The sequence below is a fragment of the Engystomops pustulosus genome, chromosome 6, assembly GCF_040894005.1.
Source record: "Engystomops pustulosus chromosome 6, aEngPut4.maternal, whole genome shotgun sequence".
NCBI lineage: Eukaryota > Metazoa > Chordata > Amphibia > Anura > Leptodactylidae > Engystomops > Engystomops pustulosus.
Genome location: NC_092416.1, coordinates 72,836,099 through 72,859,432, shown reverse-complemented (window position 1 = coordinate 72,859,432; position 23,334 = coordinate 72,836,099). Strand labels below are relative to the sequence as shown.

The window sequence follows — 23,334 nt, the reverse complement described above, 5'->3', positions numbered from 1 at the left end:
GAGACTTTATTACTCTCTGCAACCTTTATAAAACTTCTAATTACCATTTATTATAAAGTAACATTATCTTTCATTGCAGATTAAATACATTTAAAAATACAAAGATTGCAAAAGATATATATATATATATGTTCATTCAGTATATTTTAGCTCTCCTGACGACTGTTTTTAGCAGGTAATCGTGATCCCCATACCATAACTATTCAGGAGCATGTTTTATTATTTAACTCAATTTTATGCCATCTTTTTGTATAGAAAATTATATGTAAATCCAAATTGAGGTCTTTTCCTCAGCAGTCGGATATCGTCCTAACAGACCTAACATTTTAACACTGTTGCCAGGGACACCATTAAAACTGGAAACACTTAATTGGTATATTGTCCAATCAGACCCAGCAGCGGATTAAGACTCCCATGGGCCTGGTCTGTATTATTATTGTAGCCCCTACAAGTCTAAGATTCACTTCCTACATATGGTACTAGAATCAAGCTTGGTGAATGGAGGATGCGTCTTTTCTACCTGCTTTCAATTTATGGTTTCAGGACCTTTAGAGGACCTTCAAAAGTCTCTTGTGTACATGTGTATTAAGAGCAGCAACATGGGTCAAGGTCCTTCTCAGTATAAAATTTAGTAGATGGTCTAAATGGTCATGGGCCCTTAGAAGGCTTTGGCCCAGCCTACCGCCCAAACCACGTATATTATAATCCACTACTGATCAGACGTAACAGTTTCAGACTGTCTCCAGGGAGACCACAAAAATGGGTACGCCTACTTGGATAATTACCAATTTATAACTTCTGGAAATAATAGAGGAACAGCAAATCATAGAGGTTTGATGCCTAAAAATGTATATGGCTATGTTTTTCTTAATCAGCTATCTTATGCTTTTGTTTGTGTTGTCTAAATATGTCACTGCCCCTGCTCAAAGAACACTACAGATTCTATTTCTCGGGAATTTCTAACAAAAAAGATGTTGCCATGAATTTTTCTTCCTCTTTCTTATAGGTGTGGACAACTATAAGTCCTTTCCCTGTCTGGCTGGCCATTACTGCCCATCCAGTGCCACGGCACCAGTCCCTTGTCCACCTGGTACTTATGGTAATGGAAGCCAAGGAAGAGAACTTGCCGACTGCCAGCCATGCCCAGCTGGCACTTACAACTACCTCTCTGCCCAAGTGTCTTGTTTTCTGTGTGGAACCTCATCCTACTCCAAGCCAGGTGTGTGTAGTTATACATAGCCTCAAAGGAAAAGTCTTAGCATAAATTTCAGCATATTATATTAACTGAAAATGAAACTGTTACCCACTGCTCTTATCCACATGGAATTTAAGAAGATCAGTTAACAGAACTCTAGTTTTTTGTTAATGGAGGGAGTTTCATGAATGGGGATTACCCATTCAAACCTTGGTTCCAGTGCTGGTTACATAGTTCCAGCTATTGAAATTTCTTTGATGCTGTTGTCCTTTCGCACTGTGCTGAAAGTGGGTCACCACCACAGACCATGAAATAATCTCAATTCCTGGTCACCATTAGAAATTGCAATTATTTCCCCCTGTTACACCACCTCCACACCACGTCAATATGGAGGGGCATGAAGGTGACGCCACCAGCTGCAGAGTAGTGTAGTGCGTGCTATTCTTGCCCCACAACTGAACATCACCCATAGCCTGTTAAAGGTTAAAGCACATTTCTACGTATAATAAAAATCCCCCAATGTGTGAATGGTAGAAAATGAATTTGCAAAGAATGTAAATCATGACAAGTAACTGTAAAACACAGTGGATGGGTTATTATTATTGGTAGTAGTAATGGTATTGTGTGCTATATATTTCATACATTTTTGAAAGACTCAATGGGGGGAATCTATAAATTTGTAAAGTCCGTTTCTGAATTTAGTAGTGTTTTGCACTTTGATTTTGCAGTGTGGCGCATGGCCTAAAAATCAAGCGTGATAAACCAAGGACACATACTCAGATCTAGGCACCATGACTTTGGTAATCTTCTTATATTTGTTATCTATGACCTCCTTCCTTCTAAAATCAACATTTAAAATTATGCTAATGGACCAAAATAGTAACAGACTGTTACAATGTGCAGGAGCATTTCCCCCTCCCACTGTGTGCTGAAACATCCCATCCTGCAGTGAGGTGACATGAGACAGAGAAGAGTTTAAGTGCTGAGGGAGCAGGGGTACGGTCAGAGAGTATAACAACCAGTGAAGCTATAGCATGGAGGGACTCTGGTAAGGCCCACAAGAGCCCCTCTAGTGCATTAGCATAATTTAAAAAGTTGCTTGTAGAAGGAAGGAGGAGAAGATTTCCATAGTCACTGTGCCTGGATCTATGAGCGAGTGTCGCTGGTTTATTAAGCTTGATTTAGATTGTAGATTTCCTTTCATGTATTTGCTGCACTGTAAGAAGTAAAAATGGGCACCAGAAATGACACACCATATTCAGGAAGGGGTTTAGCAGTTGATAGACTTACTTTTTGTTGTTGTAAATGTGCACGAAAAATTGAGCCAAAAATAGGTGTCATGTAACAAGAAGTGCATCGAAAGTGTCAGAAACAAATTCTGGGCCCAAATTGAGATACAAAAAAATGTTGTGAGTGTTAGAATACTTTACATCTGGTACAAAATAAACAACCCTCGGATTCCACAAAAGCATTAATAAATACCTCAATGGATGTAATAGGGCTGAAGCTTGTATTGCTGCTACACAAATTCTAGTATTTGGGCACAGAATCCCTAATGTGGCCTTAGTAGCAGTGAGTAGTATTACCTGCTGTGTTTACAACATGTGCCAAATTATTATGCAAATTATATTTTTCTCTAATTTTCTTAAATAGTCGATGCAAATGACAGTGAGTTTAATAAAAGTTATAACCTGTTAAAGTATAAATCACATTTTATCGAACGAACCTCCCAATGATAACAGTATATTCTTCAAAATTAAAAAAGACTCTAAATGAACAGTTCCAAATTATTATGCACAGCAGTTTCAAAACATTTTATTGGTTGTCAAGAACTGAAAATGGTTGAATTCAACAAAATTTGTTGAATCTGCAGCATTAAGAGGTCACATTCACTGAAATCAAAAGCTATTTTAATCTAACACATCCTAAAAGGCCAAGTTACATGTTCGTATAGGAAGCCTTCTTTGATATCATCTTCACATTCATTGCATTAATTGAACTTGTGAGTTTTTGGAGAGTTTCTGCTTAAACTTCAGAATAGAATTGATGGGAACTGTCTCCCACCCTTATAGATCTTTTGCTTGATTATAGGGTTAGGGTTAGTGATCCCAGACATACATGAACATAGTGGTCCAGATGGATGGAGTGGTGGATGGGTGATGGATGGCCACCTTGTCCCAACAAGGCTGTGACATCAGCAAGGAGGTGGCGGAGTCATGATTTGGGCCAGAATCATGGGGAGAGAACTGTTAGCCCCTTTAGGGTTCTTAAAAGTGTGAAAATGACCTTAGAAAAATATGTAGAGTTTTGGTCTCACTTTCTTCCATGGTACAAAAAGTAGAATTGTGCCTTCCTCAGCAAAATCATCTTCATGCATGACAGCTCATGCTGCAAAGATACCTCTCTGTCATTGGACGATATGGGTATAGAGAGAGAATCTTATGGTGTGGCCACCATCTTCTCCTGACCTCAACCCTATAGAGCAGTGGTCCCCAACCTTTTTGTATTCGATTTTCCAGTTCAAATAAAATCCATGAGTTGATTTGTGATCCCTGGATCAGACTGCCTTACCATCGCGGGCTCCCCATCCTTCATCACCCAGGGATTCCTCTACACACCTCAGGGGTAGCCCCAGGGAGAAAACACCTTCATCAGTCTCTCCCTCTACTTTACTTGCACATTCCTCCAGTCCCAATACCAAGCACAGTGATCATAGTGTGCCCAAGGCCGCTTAAGCCAGCCACTCAAGTATCCTGGGCCATGGCTGTCAACAGCCACTGAAGAAAGGCTAGGCCCCGGTGGGGGTGTTGTTCATGGTCCCTGGAAAAATAAATGTGTGCCCAGCAAATACCCCATATCTAACCCCATTATCATCATCAACCAATGTATGTGGGTGGAAACAGTACATATCAAAACAGTTCAATGGATGCAAGAATTGTGAAGGTGATATTAAAAACAGTTCTTATGTTAACATGTAACTTGGCCTGTTAAGATGTTTTGGATTGAAATAGCTTTTGACTTCAGTGAATGTGACCTCTTAATGCTTCTAATTCAACAAAAGACCTGTTTTAGTTCTTTACAAACTATAAAATGTTATGGAACTCTGCTGTGCATAATAATTCGGAACTATGCATTTTGAGTTGTTATTCATTTTGAAGAATAGACTGTTATCATTGGGGGGTTTGTTCAATAAAATGTGATTAATACAGGTGATGACTTTTAAGGCCCCTTCTACATTTGAGTTTTTCACGCGCATGTTCTGAGCGTGCTTTTGACGCCAAAACTTGCATTGCACTCTGACCCATTGTAATCAATGGGCTTTTTTAGACTTTTAACCCGCATTTAAATCTCAGCATGCTCTACTTTTGCAAGTCACACGCATGAAAAACGCACCATACAAGTCTATGGAGACGCATCAAAGCCCATTGCACTCTGAGACACATGCTAGTGCAATGCATTTTTTCACGCATCAATTGTCATAGAAAAGATAGACTTCAGCCCTGAGTCCTTTTCACGCGTGTTACCTGCACGTGAAAAAGGTATTGAAATTGCATTGAAAATTGATGAAAAATGTCAGTTTTTCAATGACCAAACCCTGATCTCACCCTGATCAAACTCTGAAATGATCTGCAACCCAAGTGTGAAAGGGGCCTTATTATACTGACTCTCATTTGCAGCGACCATTTAGGGTGCAACCACAAGTTCAGTTTTTCAGATGCAGTTTTTGATGCCCAAACCAGGAGTAAATGGAGTAAAAGTAGGAGGAGGAGCAGCACCATTCAATTATTTGTCTGCAACCCATTATCATCCACACCTGCTTTTGGCTTCAAAGACTGCATCTGAAAAACAGAACGTGTGGACGCACCCTCATGGAAATCAGAGAAAAATATAATTTGAATAATATTTTGGAACGTGGTATATTACTGCTGTGCACATGTAATTATAAATACTGTATAATGTATATGATTATCCTGTGGTCCAGGATTATACGATGTACTAGGTATCAGGAGGTAACTCCCTTATTTCTTAATGTCACTATTTCTTTCGATTTATCTAATGGTATCATTATTCTAAGGTTCCAAGAGCTGTGTCTGCAGAGGACGGAACCGCTCCTTCCAGGAATCTGATGGTTCCTGCATCTGCCAAGCTGGTTTTGTATTTTATGACAACCGAGAACAGCAGAGATCAGACAGTAACAGTGACTTGGACTGTCAGCCACAGGTAATGAAAAGGCAAATGTGTGGTCAGCATTACGAAGCCTTATGGAAATGAACACACTGTTCTCTCCTTCTTAAATGGCTTACTGTGGTTCCATAAAATAGAATATAGTGGTCTCTAACCTATGCTATTCAGCTGTTGCCAAACTATAACTCCCATCATGCTCCCTGTATCCTTTCCCCACAAACCAAACCTCAAGTTTTTGATTTTAAAACAGATGGTGCCTACTGTCATACCGGATACTGTCATTTATTTCTAACTTCAAGATATCAGCAGTGAGCGAATATGAGAATGTGTTTATATTCACATCCACTTTTTCTGCACCACTTTCCATCCTTAATACGATCTCTGTACACAAAAAAAATTCAGGAATTAAGTTATAAAAATATATGTATTTTATTTATGTGCAGGTGGAAGAGCGCTGTTCTAGTGCTGAAGTGCGCCTTTCATCTACGCGGAAGTGTGTATCTCCCGAGCATCACGACTGTACCCCTGTCTGCGGTCTTCAGGGTGGAGAACTCAGCGCAGAGCTGGGAATGTCAGTCTCATTTATTGTAAATTCTGTAAAAACATTGAATTCAGGGGGATTGCAGTTCTGAAGCTAAAATACAGGCTTTAAAGGGGTTGTCCACTTTCAGAAAATAATTGGTGATTTGTGAAAGAAAAAGTTATTCACATTTCCAACATACTTTCTGCATTATTTCTCACAGTTTTCTAGATCTCTGCTTGCTGTCAGTTTATAGAAAAAGCGTCTATGTTTACTTCCAGTGCACAGAAATCTGGCAATCAGGATGTACAAGCTATTAGTATCACACGGCTCTGATAACTTTCTGTGATGATAACAGCTCAAGCACCTGTATCTCCTTCACAGACCATGGACAGATTTCTAGAAAAAAGAAATCTACAAACCCGTGAGGAATTGATATACAGAAAGTATATTGGAAAATTGTATATGTTTTTATTACCCAAACAGTATCAATAATTTTCTGAAATTGGACAACCCCTTTAACCCCCAGATCTGAAGTATAATTCAGGATGTAACAAAGAATAAGCACAGGATAAGTAAAATACGAGCGTATTGTGTGTACACAGTGGAGGCATTCATTGTAGACTTTAAGCCAGTTTTTGGCTGTTTTTTCTTTCCTTGCTGCACCTTATGCCCCATATTTGAGTGCAGCTTGGTAGACACTTTTCTTGAGGTTTCTAGGTCCCTAATAATTTTTTGGTGCAATTTTTGCCACACAAATAGATGAGCTAAAATGTTGGCTACCAAGTTCTATTTCACCTTCATGAATTAGAGACCGTTCAGAACCCTTTCAGTCGTGCACCAATTCATTAAGCCATTTCACCACAATCTAAATTCCCAGTGTAAATTACCACACAATTTGTGCACCAAGAACACAGATCCTGAGCCACAATTGATGAATGCCCCCAAGTGACTCCACCAGCAGAATAGTGATTACAGCTCTGGTGTATAATACAGGAAATTACTTAGGATCAGCAAATGATAAGTATTGTAATGTATACGCACAGTGGCTCCTCCAGCAGAATCATGAGTGCAGCTCTGGAATATAATACATGAATACAAGAAAAAGAAAGCAGATGCTAGGGGATAACAATCTTTATTGAATATACAAAAAGGACTATTAAAACCATTTAAAAACCCAAAGAACAAAATTAATTCTGGTGCAAAACGCAAAACTCCCATGAAGGATGTAAATGTCATAAATGTGATAAAGACCCAATTCTGTCCATACACTTAGAAATAAAGGGTAGTGGCAATGCCCATCTAATGGGCGATACGCGTGGGGCATCCTCACTCCCTTGACCCAGACTATTTCCGCGGTAATGTAACCTATCTGTCTTTTTATACTTGTTATTGTATGAATACCATTAGGGACTGTGTGCATACTTTGTGTTATTGGATGTATATAGAGGGCATTGCCCGTGTAACTATTTCCTCAGTCCCTACGAAATCCGCTGCAATATTGCATTGCCACTACCCTTTATTTCTAAGTGTATGGACAGAATTGGGTCTTTATCACATTTATGACATTTACATCCTTCATGGGAGTTTTGCGTTTTGCACCAAAATTAATTTTGTTATTTGGGTTTTTAAATGGTTTTAATATATTCAGTAAAGATTGTTATCCCCTAGCATCTGCTTTCTTTTTCTTGTATTCATTTACATATCCAGATGTGGGAAAATTAATCATTTGGTGCATGTCATACCCCCCTCCTTTACAGGAAAATAATACATGATGTAACTCAGGATCAGTGCAGGATAAGTATTGTGATATGCTGTTTGTACACAGACACTCCATCAGTAGAATACAGACAGCAGCTTGCAAATAAAGTCCAAGATGTAACTCAGGCTCAGTACATGATAGTTATATAATCAATGTACTATGTGACTTCACTAGAAGAATAGTGAGATCCAGTGGTGTAACTAGAAGCTGATGGGCCCCAGTGCAAAGTCTGTGCAAGGCTCCTGACTATAATGTATGGTTTATAGTAATAGTCTTCTCATATGGTAAAGTGACACCATAAGGGCCCCCTAAACCTCTTGGGCCCAGGTGCGATCGCAACCTCTGCACCCCCTATAGTTATGCCCCTGGTGAGATTAGCTCTGGTATATAAAACAGGATGTAACTCACGATCAGTACAGCTAAGTATTGTAAAATATGTGCATAGTGACTCCATCAGCAGAATAGTGAGTGCAGCTCTGGAGTGCAATATGGGAAGTAACTCAGGATTATTATAGAATAAGTAATGCAATGTATATGCATATTGACTCCACCTGCAAAATAGTGAGTCCAGCTTTGGAATATAATACAGGATGCAACTCAGGATTCAGTACAGCATAAGTAATGTAATCTATGTGCAATGGGACTCCACCAGCAGAATAGTGAGGGCATCTCTGGAGTGCAGTACAGAATGTAACTCAGGATCATTACAAAATAAGTAGTGTATTGTATGTATACAGTGACTCCATCAGCAGAATAGTGAGTGCAGCTCTGGAGTATAATATAGGATGTAACCACTGTTACTGCAGCAATGACTGTAACAATGAAAGCTACAATCCAGTGACTGACCACGGTGATCAATCCCCTGTGTCAGGATGTCCTCACTGGACTTGGAAGCCAAGAGCAATGGGGTCAGGAATAAAGCAGCATGTCATCTGTTAGGTGCCAATATATGCATTTTTAATCCATAAAAGACAAGTGGACCTTTTTATATTTTTTTAACCATCTCTTTTAAGATTATGTCTGTATTTTTTTCATCAGGTGCCACTGCCTACAGTATGTCTCAGCTGAAGAACTATGTGACCGCTTCTGCTTGATGAAGGCGCCTCGGATTTCAATGAGCTTTGGATCCAACATGCAGTTTCAGATCCAAATTGAGGAGCCTGAGAGGAGAAGGAGCAGAAAGCTGGTGTGTGGAGGACACATTTTCTACACTCTGAGTAGTAGGGGTGATTGCTTATGCTTAAACGCAGGTTTACAAAAAACAAATGCCTAAGAAACTTATACACCATCATACACTGGCAGATATGAGTGTGCCCATTTTGGTAACAAATTCTTTGTGATGTAGTTTGAATGTTGGCTCCAAAACGGAAACTAAAAGACGTTTAAAGGGACATGGGAAGGTTAAGGGGTTGCACTTGTGACCCAGTGTTAAATCCCACAATACCTATCCACTGAAAACTGTGATACACAATATGGCCACCAGATGGGGCACTGGAGCTGTAAAATGTTTGAATCTAATTAAAAGTGATATTTCGGAGAACACAGATTGGAGGAGCTTTTGCAACTTACATTTATTTCCAACAATCTGTACGGTGTTGTTTCTGCAACCTTTGAACTAGATTTCTGCAATACAAGACCGTCTGTGGCCTATCTTTCTGCAATGTAGACCAGTACTGTTAATATTATTATCAGCCACTTTATAACTGATACAATCTGTTCCTTATAAAACTGCTACATCTATATAAACCAACATCTTTACATTCAGTTTTTTATAGTTATTACTAGAAATGTAATTCCACCATTAGTGCCCCCCCATACCGCCTCACATTATGTCGCCCCCAGATGCACCCTCTCATATTATACCCCCCAGCAGCTCCCCCTAATATAGTGGTTCCCCCTTATATTGTGTCCCCCAAGCTGCTCCCCTTCATACTGTGGCTCTTCACACCCCTCCAGCAACTCCTCATTATAATGTTTCCCCTTCCAGGAACTTCCCATCATACTGTGCCCAAAAGCCTCTCCCCTTCATACTGTGCCGCCCAGCAGATCCCCTTCATGTGGTGGCTCCCAGCTGTGCTCCCCTATCAGCTCCCTTTTATACTGTGCCCCTCAGCAGCTCCCCTTAATATTGTGCCCCCCCAGGCTGAAACACTTAATAATGCATTCGACCATCAGCTGCCTTTTATACTGTGTCCCTCTAGCAGCTCCCCTTTATACTGAGCCTCTGAAACATTGCCCCTTTATACTGTGCCCCCCCCCCAGTAGCTCCACTTCAAACTTTGCCCCACCAGCAGCTTCCCTTCATACTGTGCTCCCCACAGCAACTCCCCTTCATAATGTGCCCCCCCAGCATATCCCCTTTATGCTGTGTCCCCGATCACCTTCCCTGTATCCTGGACCACCCATCAGCTCCCCTTCATACAGTGCCCCCTACCCCTCCCCAGGAGTTTCCCTTTGTACTGTTCTGTTTGTAACACGGAAGCCATCATATTATACCAACCACTTTCCTCTGTCCACACAGAAGCTGGGGCACAGTGTATTATCACTACAAATAACTCTATTGGTGTCTGATAAAGTTTATGTCCTGGGACATGGCTACTGTTGAGCGGGACAGTGGGACAAAGCCTGAAATCCGGGACTGTTCCACTGGATCCAGGACTACTGGGAGGTATGCTGTTAGTGCCACTGAACTTAATATTGATTCACTACTGGTAGTCCCTGGGTTATGTATAAGATAGGTTCTTTAGGTTTGTTCTTAAATTATCAATAAAGCTTCATTACAGGCACCTTACAGCTGATCATTGCAGCCTGTGGCATCCAGAGAGCTTCACCAGAGGTGATAACCTGTTTCTTCCACGGCTGGGGTGGGCGACAGGCTTGAACACCATCCAGTGGAGGAAAAAGGCAAGACAGCATCCTTACACTGCCCTACCAAAAAAATTCAGTACACATCTTTCTTCTCTCTCCGTGGTGCTCTTCTCCCTGTTCAGCAGTAGCACAAGCAGAGTCAGATCCAAGCACTATGCCCGTACACATACTATGACACCGGGGTGTTACCACCTCATGACGTCAAAGCGTGCGCGTGGGCAGAGTGTACAGAAGTGGCTCTGTCCGTCCTACTCCTGAAGAGGGAAAAGATGAGCCATGGGAAGTGATGTAAGTTGAGTACTGAGTTTATTTTTCCATATGCTGGGGGCAGTGTGCTTGGACTACATACCTACTGGGGGGGGGGCAGTGAGCTAGGGCTACCTATATACTGGGGGGACAGTGTGTTTGAATTCCTGGCCTTTTTTTAGATAATATGAGTGATAATAAAACTTTTTTTCCACTCACGGTTAGTGGTTGGATGCAGCCATTTATTGTCAAACTACTGTGTTTCTATTTTTAAAATCTTAATGACAACCAAAAACTTTTAAATGGCCCTGGAAAAACAGGCCATGAAAGCCAAAATTCTGCAGGGTATGTAAACTTTGAGCACAACTGTATATACTGGGGGCAATGTGCTGGATACTTATACACTGGGGCAGTGTCATTGATACATGTATACAGGGGACAGTGTTCTGGGTACATGTATATTGGGGGACGCTGCTGAGTTTTTAATTAATGAGGGGAGGTTGTGACCAACGCATTTCTCACATTTCTGAGGTCCGCCGGAGTTCACCATCTTCTTCCTGGTGCATGTGGGTGCTTGATCTTGCGATACAATTCCGTTATTAAATTCCGCAGTTTGTCCAAATCCGTCGGGTTGTCAGACCCCTAAACCCCCGATTTCTGTTGCATGCAAGCCGGTGCCGATGCGCCACAATCCGATCGCGTGCGCCAAAATCCCCGGGCAATTTGGCGCTAAATGGAAATATTTGGGAAACCGGACGGAATCACGCTCAGCGGACCCTTCTTTGACTATTTATTACCTCAATTTCCATTGCTTTATATATATATATATATATATATATATATATATATATATATATGGTATACAGTATTTGTACTTCTGTAAGCGACACAATTAAATATTATGTTTCCTTTGAGTGGGGAGTCATGTTTCATACTATTTACAGTAATCACAATGTGAGAATTTTTATCATGCTTCTAAGCTGCCTTTCTGAATATTCATTGTTTGGATTTTTTCGTTTCCCCCCAGTGGTTATAGTCCAGCGCTCCCTCCCTGCAGGGGTGATGCTTTAGTGGTATACAGTGTGTATGATCATGGATATGTATACAGATCCATCATCACTTGTTGATGATGGTTCTAATGCTGTACTTATCTATTCTATACTAGTGCTGTATGTAATAAGCTTTGTAGTGGTGAAATACTGTATATACAGTATGTAAATCACTATAATTCATGACAGGCATAATATTAAAATTTACACTGAACATTTTAAAGGGTGGACACTGTATATGATTCTAATTTGGGGTGAGTGATGTATAAGGTAACTTAGTGTGATAGTGCTGCATACACTATAATCCATACACAAATGTATGTGTTTTGTGTCGCTTACAGAAGTACAATTTAATCTTTTTAATTTGGTGCTAAAATTGCAGCACATTGTATATATTTCAATGACAGGGCGAGGATACAAATTCGCCCTGTACAACAGAGTACCTAGGTCCGTCTCTAACTAGGGGTCGTCTGTTTGTCACTTGTTCTTAAGTATGGGGGTCGCCTGTACTTTGAATGTTGAGAGTTCAGGGGTAAAATAAGAGGATACATTTCAAGTAAAGATACATCAGCATTTCCTAGAACGCTCAGCTACCATGCTGTACCTCTGCAACAATCACAACCTGCCTCAAATATATTTTTCTGAGAAGCAGTAATGAACCGTAGCACAAGTTCACAAACTCGATAAAATTCTCAGCTGTTTTGCTGAGTCATTGTAAAGCTATGGCACTCTGTGCATGACAACAAGCAATATTGGTCAATACTATATAGTGCCCTAGGATGTTTTTTTTTTAATGCAAATCATGCAAATCAAATCAAAGATTGACCATAAATGGTGACCCCTTTAGGGAAGAAAAAGACGCTATTGATATTCAGGGCATATCTTTATAAAGATCCAATAATAATTGTGTATTTGTATTACTATCTTTCTTTCTCTTGTAGGAGGTTGTGAATGTCCTGGGCCCTGATCACCATGTGTGGAGCAGTGAGCAGCTTCACCTTGTATTATTTAGTCCTAGTGGTGTATTCGGTGTTATTCTTTCCAGTGCTCAGGTTATCGAGGCATTTCTGACAGGTAAGAAGACAAATTTCGCTTGTCAATTGTATCTTTAAAGAGAACTTGTCACACATCTTGACATGTCTATTTTAGTCAATACATGTATCCAAATAAAATAAAATTGTGAATTTATTGTTATTTTTATTGTTATTTTTCCTTTATGAATAAAATGACCACTGGGTGTTACCAGTGGGGGGTGGGGGTTTGTCCCGGGACAGTATGGTATCAGTGTTGAAGTGTTGACCATGTAGGGACACACCTCCTTGGCAACAATATTTACAAAACAAGTTTGCAATTTAATCAATTATTCCCAGAAAGAATAACAAAATTGTTTTCCTTAGCCCTGTTTTCCACATTAATGCCCAGGCCCTTTTTCAGTTTTTTTTTTTTTCATTTATTTGTACACATTTGGGGTTCATAAAGTATTTTGTGTGCAATTAATATAATTTTTTTGTGATGTCAATTTGGACATCATTTTTCCATGGCTACTTATGTAGTGCAGTGCATTATATTTTAGATTTTTAGTAATAGGCATCTATTAGACGAGGCCCCAGCCTGGCCAAATTGATACTTGTCACAGGCAGCCCTAGGGTCCTTTACTAAAGCAAGGGCTGAAGTATAACACCATCGGCACAGCTGTAGGGTGGTGATGGATGGTGCACTCCCTCTAAAGCCACTTAGACACCACAGTCAAACATGGTGGCCATGGAGTTAAACAATTAGGATTGGAGCTATTCTGACCCTGTGTGTTAGTGCCATGCCGTGGCAGCTGCAGGATCCTATGTTCTTTAATCTTCTTCTGATGTGGTCCCTAGAAAGGCATTGTGTCAGAAGAAGTACCCTTAATGGCCACCATAAAAAGTTGATATGGTGGTCATTAAAGGGTTAAGAAATTGTGTCAGGAGGGGTGACAGACCGTCACTGGATAGCCTTATCTCCTTTCAAAGCTGATTCAAGTGAAATATCTGATATATACTTGGAACAAAAAACTATTTTTTACTGAAAAAAAACATATAGCATGTTTCCTATTATCATTATCAGTTTTTCTGGAAACAGAATGAATTCTTCTTGAATACAATTTATTTATTACAGGAGATTCATGGTCAGTGCCAACACCTAGGAAATCACGGACGGGAGATCAGGTCCTTGCATCAACAGACCCTGCATCTTTACACAGAATACCCAACCCTATCCTGTGTCTCAAAGTGGGCGATGTTGTTCTATTTCAGCTGAGCATATCACCAAACGGTAGTATGACCAGATCACATGTACATTTTGTGTTAGGATAATAGTAATGTAGAACAGTAATGAATAAGAATTGTCACATAAATGCAACATCCCCCACAAGGGCCTAGCCCTTTTTTGGTGACTGTAAACAGCCAGGGCCCAGAATGCCGGAGTGGCTGGCATATGCGGCCATGGGCACACTATGGTCATGGTGCTTCATATGGGGACTAGAGGACGGGCATACAGCCTGGCAGGTCTCCAGCAGGTGGTGTGTGACTGAATAATGGGGCAACCCATGAGGTTTATATGAGAATCCCAAGTTGATCATGGGTGGGGATGGTGAAGCTTGTGATGGTGAAGCAACCTGATCCATGGATCACACGGAGGTACGTTGGGCATATCAATTCATGGTTATTTATTTGAACTTGAACAGCAGGTTCAGCAGAGCTGGGAAGCTGGTAGGAGATAGTTGGTCCGCGGGAAGGGTTGCTCACAGCCTCGTAGTTACTTAAAGGAAACCTACCACTTGGGATAGGGCTTATAAGCTGGACATGCCGTGCACCAGCTCAGGGTGAGCTGGTGCCGGCGCTTATCTCCGTTATGTTTTTAAACAGTTTTAAAGTGTTTTAACAGTTTATTAATGTTTATATCCTTACTGTTTATATCCTTACCGTGCGTGCATTTGAATAGGAAGTGGTAGCACGCATGGTGCGCCGAGCGCGGACCCCGGTGCGGGAAAAGCTAGTAAGGATATAAACATTAATAAACTGTTAAAACACTTTAAAACTATTTAAAAACATAACGGAGATAAGCGCCGGCACCAGCTCACCCTGAGCTGGTGCACGGCATGTCCAGCTTATAAGCCCTATCCCAAGTGGTAGGTTTCCTTTAAGGCTAGGCTGTTAAAGATAAAGCAGAGTCCGGACAGTGGACCTCTTCTCTAGCTTAGTCTCCTGACTAGCTATAGGTGTCAGACAGCAGGCCTGTGTGGAACAGTGACTTCTCCAGCACAGAAAGGTGCTGCTCTCTCCTCTGGAATAAGACCAAGGCCACGTGCGCCTGCCCACAAGGGGTTTTTATACTCCCCTAGTCAAGTGGCAACACTCTCCAATCAGCTTTCAGCTTGCTTTACAATAAGACAAAAGATATCATTGGTTAAGGACAATCAAATTCTTATTGACATCTTAACTCTTACCCTCCCAGGCAGTGGTTTCCAGCTGCAATTACAAAGCTTACCAGGGCAGTAGCTTCTGAGTGAGTTGAGCAGGCAGCTCCTGACAAGGAGAGGGACAATGTCGTAACACCTACCTAGCCTATTCATTGGCAGGGTTGTTGCATAAACATATGTGCTGTATTATTCTTAATGCTTGCAGTCATAGGTTTGATCCAGAGCTGTATTTTCCTCGCTTCTCCTGTTTATTCAATGGGGGGACATTTACTATGGCGTTTCCGCCAGTTTTGTGGCGCTCGCACCACATGTTCTGCTCTCAGACCTATTTATTATCTGGCGGCGCCAGAAAAAATTACTTTTTCCGTCTGCTCCGACTGTTCTCCGAAAAGGGGCGTGGCTTTGGCGTAGTGGAAACTCAGACACAATTACTATGTGTCGCAGCCCTTTTTGGGCGGTGTAAACTGACGGAAAGTAGACCAAAAGAAAACTGGTCTAGCAGGGACTGTTGGACACATTTCTGGTGCTCGGGACAGATTTTGTCCCAGGGACAGAAAATAGTCTCGGCGCCAGAAATGTCTCTGCACAGCTACACAATATTAAATGTGTGTCTTCTTACCGGGAGCAGGTCGGTAACAAAGCCAATGCAGACACCGACACTGTAAGTAAATGTCCCCCAATGTCTTCACAGAACTTGCTTTAGTGCTTAGTTCTTATTTTAGAAAACAGATTAATGTCTGTTTACATGCTTTCTGTTTCCAATGACAGCAGTAGTAATTGTGGTGAACATGGTTCTGTGGTACAATACAGGCTGTATTTTGTATGCACCTATGGGAAGATCTCAATTTAGCTTTAATAAATACAAATTGTCTCCTATGATGCATAAAGATGAAGAAGTGTACAATTTGCAAGGGGACCAGTAGTAGAGGGATTGTAGTGACAGATTACAGAGAGTAGGGGGACTATAGGACATAACCCTTAGCTACAGAAGTGGGTGAAAAACTCCCAGATGTGAGACTGAGGCCATGGGCCCGGGACTGACTACTGACCTGGATCGGAGAGACTGATTTACTAATTACTACAAGAACAATTACTTTCATTTACAAAGTAAATGGCTGCAAACCCCATATTTAGTTCCCTTGGGTGCAATTATGTTCAATGCAGCACAACTGCATCACATATACCATGTAAGACTCATGTGAAATCAGGTTTTTAATTTTTGTTGGACAGAAACACTATGATGACTAACATGTTCTTGAATAGCACAGTTATTATGTATCTATCTTTCTATGAATGTAGATATACCATATGATATACTGCATATTACAGAGCGGATGTCAAGTCATTATCCTTTGTACCAAAAAGACCACTTGTTTAACACGAACCCGCACTGGGATTTTGGGGCCTTCAGGAGACTTGATCATCTGATCAGAGAGACCCATATTAATGTGTCCAGGTAAGTGCTGTGTGTCCACCATTCATCCCATTGCATCACATCTGACAGACATTACTGATTACATCTTATCTGTGTGTTGCAGATTTGCTCATGTGTTCACAGATCCTGGTACATATGTGTTCCTGGACAACGGGGTTAAAGGTCGATCCCTTTTTGTGACTGTGAAAGAGGATAATGTATATTGTAATCCAACAGCCTCCCGTATCCAACCATCTTCTCCTTATCAGCTTGTGAAGCAGGGTATTGTCATTCAGCGGAGACTTAACTTAGCACCAAACTGGGTGGCCATTCTGGGTAAGTCTTCAATGAATTGATTCTTTGGTTACATAGCAGTTATTAGGGCAAGTGTTTGTATTAATATTTTGTCCTATTATCATAATGCTTTGTCTTCTTTCCACAATTGTAATATTATTGTTATTACCTTGTATGTGGTGTATGTGTAGGTATCCTGCTGCTCCTCTTCATACTAATGGTTACTCTCCTGGTGCTGACCTTGGTACTTCGACCCTCACTCTACACTCCAAGTCCCCTGAAAAGCTGGAAGCCCAGGTGGAGGAGTCTAGGAGAACCCTATATCCCACCAGAATATGTGCTCACAAAAGACAGGTTGTCATGATGATGCATACTTTTTATTATGCATAGTATGAACTGTGTGCACAATGGGGCAGATTTATCAAGCAGTCTGAAAGTCAGAATATTTCCAGTTGCCCATGGCAACCAATCACAGCTCAGCTTTCATTTCACCAGTGCTCATGAATATTTTAAAGGGGAGCTGTGATTGGTTGCCATGGGCAATTGGAAATATTCTTTCAGACTGCTTGATAAATCTGCCCCAATGTTTTTGTTATATTCACCATAAACATTTGTGTTTTTTTGCAACTGAGAGGTCAGGTTTTGGATGCCTATATGCCAGATGTAGTCATGGCCTGCATTTTTAGGCACTCTAGTCAAACCCCATGGAGATGACAACATGATGCTTCAGTCACACGTAGTGTTAATGCACACGTTTTCAAATGCATCAAAATAGCTGAGAAGAGGAGATTTGCCTAATTACATTGCTGTGAACATTGCATTTACAAAATGCATATGTTAACAAGATGTTAACATCCATGGTAACATAGTGATAACAAATGTGTGTGTCAACATGGTGTTAATGTGTTTGTTAACACCATTTTGACTGCAATGTAATTAATCCGCCCATGTGACTGCACCCTTAGAAGTAGAAAAATGGACTAGATGATATAGGGGAACACAAAGCGCAGGAGACTCAAGTGCAGGTGATAAATAATGAGTGGAAATGAGATAGTAACATGCTCACCTTCTGATGTAGGTTATATAAGCATATAATAGATGGTGTCTTCTTTTCGAGGAAGAGCAGCTTGCGGTGGCTGTGTAGTCACAGGGTAACCACGTCCAAAGGTGAGACCCATTTAATAGTAGAATCCAATGTGCAGCAAACGAGGACAGTCCACTCTAGAAGCGCATCTTCCCGAAGTCAAAACGTTCTTTATTTTTTTGTTACAAAAGGTATATAAAAGGTGTATAGAAACAACGCATTTTGCCATTGGACTAATGCCTTCATCAGGTTTAAAACCAATATAAAAACAACAAGTGGTTTGATCTGAAAAAACAACTAAAGTCGCAAAGATGAAGAAAAACAACTAGCAGTAATTAGGATACATGTTCTCCTATGTGTCCTTCATATTTCACACATATACACATATATACAGTACATATATACAGTATTTCATATATGCAATGTAAGATACATGAGCTTATATACAGTATATATGTTCAGTATACATCACCTTCTCATAACTTTTACTATGTGACCCACATCTGAAGTACATCTAGTGCATGCCAGGTGACCACCATATAGTGTAAGAAGTATACCACACTCGCCCTCTCGTTATACAGTGATATATGTGACCTATATAAATGCTCTTTTCAGTACATTTAAGTAGAACTATCAGGTGACCATTATATAGGGTAAGGAGAGTACCACCCTCAGCCTCCAGATATACAGTATACAATGTGCACTACATATATGCAGTATACGGGTTCATTCAGATGGCCAGGTGCTCACCCAGACCGGATCCCGGGCTAGCACAGGGCAAGGAGAAGGAGGTGTGAGCGCTTTTCACCACTCCTCTCTCCATAGGAAGATGAACGGCTGACCCGGTGATGGTGACACACATCTGATCCCATGATTTGCACTCATAAGGGCTGTCTGAATGAGCCCTAATTGACACAGCTTTCCTGTTTACACTGTGCTATGTCCCTTTTATGTGTGTTATACAGCACACTGAAACAAGATTTATATACAGTAACATGCAAAGTCTTTTATGTAACTACACTTCTATAACCCTTGTAATATCCAGATGTCTCTTTTACTCAGTCTCCATTTTCATCAAGCTGTTGGCTGTCACGGCTCGGGAGAGGTACTAGATATTCAGAAGAAGGAACTCTCCTATGGATTAGGTACCTACGTGCAGTGTTGTTTGTGCCAATGATGTTCAGTGTGTCATTTCTATTGTACCTCTATACATAACATTTTACATGTAATATAACATTTTCAAGACTCCAAAATTTGAGGCCATAGAAACTTTTCCTTTGTGTAACCAAAAATTATTCCCTCCAAAAATAAGATGTATTCTGTTGACCACTAAACCACCAGGCACATGTTATAAATTTTTCTTTTAGACCAAAGGAACTCTATACGTGTCTTAGAAGATTTCAATGTACGAACTTTATTTGACAAACTTGAAGATCAAAATCTCCACTTAACATCTCAACTGGGAAGACACAGGAATGAAACTCTATCCTTCTATAAAGCCTTTATACACAGAATACAGGTGCTCAAGGTGAGCCTTGGTCCTCTTGTGTTCTCTCCTATACAGTCTTATTTTTAAATTGTTCTCTTTATGGCGTTGGATGGGTCCTACCTGTCATTTTTGTTCTCCTCCACCTCTCCTAGGTGCTTATTTCTGGAAATCTAGTTTTTCTACACATGTAATTAAGCAACCCCTGTCCCCAGAAAGTTATTAACCTTGCAATATATTATAGGAAATGTTACAGACCCTGGAGCTGGGGTCTAATAAATGTATTGAATGGAGAAAAATTCCCCTGGAAGGTGAAGAAGAAAGTACAAGAGCCACGTTGACATCTCAGCAGAGTCAAAGCTCATCAATGAGCATGAACCCAGGGTATAATACTGATCAGACACAAGGTGAGGTGCTCATATTACTGCCCATCAAATAGGAATCAGATTAATACAACCATCATCTGCTTTACTTGTCAGGGCAGCCTTTCTAGATCACACATTTCAGAAGACTGAGGTTTAGTGGATTCCCACCAAAGGTATCTGTCACCAGCCATCCTCCTCCCACAAACCATGCACAGCACCATTCAGTTGTCTTTATACAAGTTCCACTGATGCCTCTATTCATGGCAGCCACCACTGTTCTAAAATAAAGACTTTTATTGATCCCCTCTGATCCAGTCATGGAGGTGGGGAGCTCCAGGAAGCAGTCATGCTATCCCGCCTCCTATGTGACACTGCTGAAGGATCTGCTAAATTCCATGTTACTAGAACAAAACAAACAGTGGATCACAACAGAGGTCTGTGGAAAGGGGAGAGGGGCCATGAGCAGGAACTAAATAAGAACAGCTCTGGAAACTGCAGATAGGAAAAATATAGAAGTCATATTTTACCTACAAATAATGCCATTTCTTATGTGTGCCCCTGCCTCCATATAAACTTACAGATAGGTCTGACTTTGCCAGTCAACAGGACTTCATCCCACAAGTTCCTAAAAACCAGGCAGAACAATGAGAAACCTTTGGATGTGGGAGGAAACACACCTTCCAGTGATGCCTAAAAGCAGCCACACCACCAGCTGTTAATTAACTGGTCTACCCTCCATGGAAACCTTCCCCTTCTTGCAGCCTGGGTACAATTTGTTCTGTAACAAGGTATTTTATTACAGGTGTCTTCATGCAAGAAGCCACTGCACTTATGAAAGTTGTAAAGCTCTCACTGATGAAGATCACCTCTGAAATGATAGCTAAGAAGACTATGTCAGCACTGGAGCAGCACAGCAGTGTGAAGGGTCACAATGAACCCACTGCTACCAGACCCTATGAGCAAGAGCAGGTCAGGTTATATATAATAAATTGTTTTACCTACTCACATTTAATTGGATGACGCCATGCTTCCGTTCTCTAAACCAATGTATAGGTCCCAAGTGCAAGTTCTCTTGAGAAAAAAGGATCAGGCATTCATGTACAACATGTCTGATCTTTGTTTCTTCCAAAATCATCTGTCGGTGAAGTCAGAAGGTCCTCATACACTCCATAAATGGGTGGGTTCAGATGACTTCTTTCTATGTAAATAGGAGTGATTAAGTGAGGACATATCTAGTTGCATACCACCTAACCATCCCGAACCACTGGGACAGTCCCTTTGTTTAGGCTTTGTCCCGCTGTCCTGCCAGACGGGAGGTATGTACCAGGACCAGGCATGTATCAACTCTGCTGGCATCCTCCAGAGTTGATTACAGTGACTAACCTTATCTGGTGTGGCAATGCCCAGGTATCTTTGACTGCTGCAAAGAAATCTTTAACTGAATTTCCAATGTTCTTAGACTTGATCTGACCATGTCAGTTCACATAGTGCGGTGTTAGGTATACTAAAGGACTGCAGTGCGGTGAATGGACATGGGAATCTCTTTGTTAAACTGCTTAACATCGCGTTAGTATGTATTGCTAAAATGTGGGGAGCAAAAGACTCCCCTGTGGTGGATACATGGTTTAAGCTCTCTTTACAAATAAAAGACTATGAGAAAATCTGGTTCAGGAACACAAAGAAGGAAAATAAGAAATAAAAATGTGGGAAAGGTGGCAAGGGTAGAGTAACATAAGTAAGGGTTGCACACACATAAATGATGCTGTGGAGGTTTTTTTTTTTTTCTCTCTTCCAGTGGACCAGTGGCAGTGGTGGGGTGGGTGGTGGAGGTGCATTTAATGTATTAATATTTTTATTAATAGTCAAGAACCATATACACCCATTTAGTACAGCGGTTGTAAAAAAATCTGCAGTCTAAATTCGAAGTTGTTGCCATAATTTTTGTACGATCTGTAGTAGGGCTGTATATAATAGTATGATAATTCTCGACTTTCCATGTTGAGTGCATCTGTGTATGACACAGTGATACCCTTGTACTTGGTTTTGTAATGTAGATATATATATGTTTTTCCCCCTGCTTGATTGCGCTTACGTATTATATTCTTGACTATATATATGTTAAGAGGGGGAGCTGCTTGGGGGGCACAATAAGAGGGAGAGTTGCTGGGAGCGCACAATATGAGGGGGCTTTGATGTGAGAGGGAGCAGGGGCACAATATAATCAGGGGAGATGAACGGCACTAAGGGGTCAATTATACTTTGTGGGGTTGGAGTTTATGGGGTATTCCCATGAAGACAAGTTTCTTATATGTACTCAGGATAACAAAATAACACATTCTCTAATTCACTGTTATTAACAAAAATGCATTATTTCACAGATATATGTCCAACTTGTCTCTATCGGTCCTGCTGTACACAATTTCAGTTGCCCCTAGACACAACCCTGTAACTTCCGACTTTAGGGTCATGCCGCCATCTTGGATTTCTGTGTGACAGCCGTGCTTGTTGAGATTCTGGGGCACATTTACTAAGGGTCCGAAGCCGCGAATCCGTCGGGTTTTTCCCGAATATTTCCGCTTTGCGCTGTATTTCACGGGATTGTGGCGCACGCAAACGATTTTTGGTGCAATCGCGCCAACTTTCGCACGACAGAAATGGGGGGGCGTGGCCACCGGACAACCCGAAGGATTCGGAAAAACCGCAGAATTTAAAAAGCCATTTGTGTCGCAAGATCAAGCACTCACATACACCAGAAAAAAGCAGGTGAACTCCGGCGGACCTCGGCGCAGCAGCGACACCTGGTGAATATCGGCGCACGGACCTTAGTGAATCCCGGCAGAACCCGAATCGGCGTCAGAGAACCTGCCGCTGGATCGCGACTGAACCGAGTAAGTAAATGTGCCCCTCTGTGTCCATATGCTCTGAGCCTGTAGCCCCGCCCCCTGTACAGAGCTCACTAACACATTCACTGATTCACTTTCTGCCAGCACATCGTGAGCAGAGAGAAGCTGCAAACTACAAGGAGATAAGTGATCCGGGGGAAGGGGGAGGCAGGCACAAATCTGTGAGAACACAGATCTAGCAGAGCTGATAGTGTGTAATAGGCATATCATGTATCTCTGATTTGTGTCATCTCTATCCTTCTATGTGTCAGTGTGTTAGTACAATGTTAGTAGCCAGATGAAAGTGTATTTACATCTGTACCCTGATAATCTAACCACATTGTCACCCCACATAACTAGATGGATCATAATGGGACAGACTTACTTACCCGGTCCTGTCGCGATCCCGCGGTGAGTTGTCCGCCGAGGATTCGGGTCTGCCGCGATTCATGAATATCGCGCGCCTGAGTTCCTGCATCCGTCGCTTCCACACTGAGATCTGCCGGAGTTCACCCGCTTCTTCCAGGTGCTCG

The 23,334-nt window shown here is 41.3% G+C and overlaps 1 protein-coding gene across 1 annotated transcript in view; it reads left to right on the top strand.

Moving 5' to 3' along the window:
• The window catches only part of LOC140065935 (uncharacterized), a 122,308-nt gene that overhangs the window by 89,754 nt on the left and 9,220 nt on the right, over nt 1–23,334 (top strand). Inside the window, exons 49-61 of the mRNA XM_072113495.1 lie at nt 1,007–1,219; nt 5,271–5,416; nt 5,824–5,951; nt 8,701–8,848; nt 12,767–12,899; nt 13,974–14,129; nt 16,576–16,732; nt 16,815–17,026; nt 17,176–17,338; nt 19,131–19,213; nt 19,436–19,596; nt 19,799–19,961; nt 20,722–20,888. Of these exons, the coding sequence (XP_071969596.1) occupies nt 1,007–1,219; nt 5,271–5,416; nt 5,824–5,951; nt 8,701–8,848; nt 12,767–12,899; nt 13,974–14,129; nt 16,576–16,732; nt 16,815–17,026; nt 17,176–17,338; nt 19,131–19,213; nt 19,436–19,596; nt 19,799–19,961; nt 20,722–20,888 (2,030 nt within the window). The remainder of the gene's footprint in view (nt 1–1,006; nt 1,220–5,270; nt 5,417–5,823; nt 5,952–8,700; nt 8,849–12,766; nt 12,900–13,973; nt 14,130–16,575; nt 16,733–16,814; nt 17,027–17,175; nt 17,339–19,130; nt 19,214–19,435; nt 19,597–19,798; nt 19,962–20,721; nt 20,889–23,334) is intronic.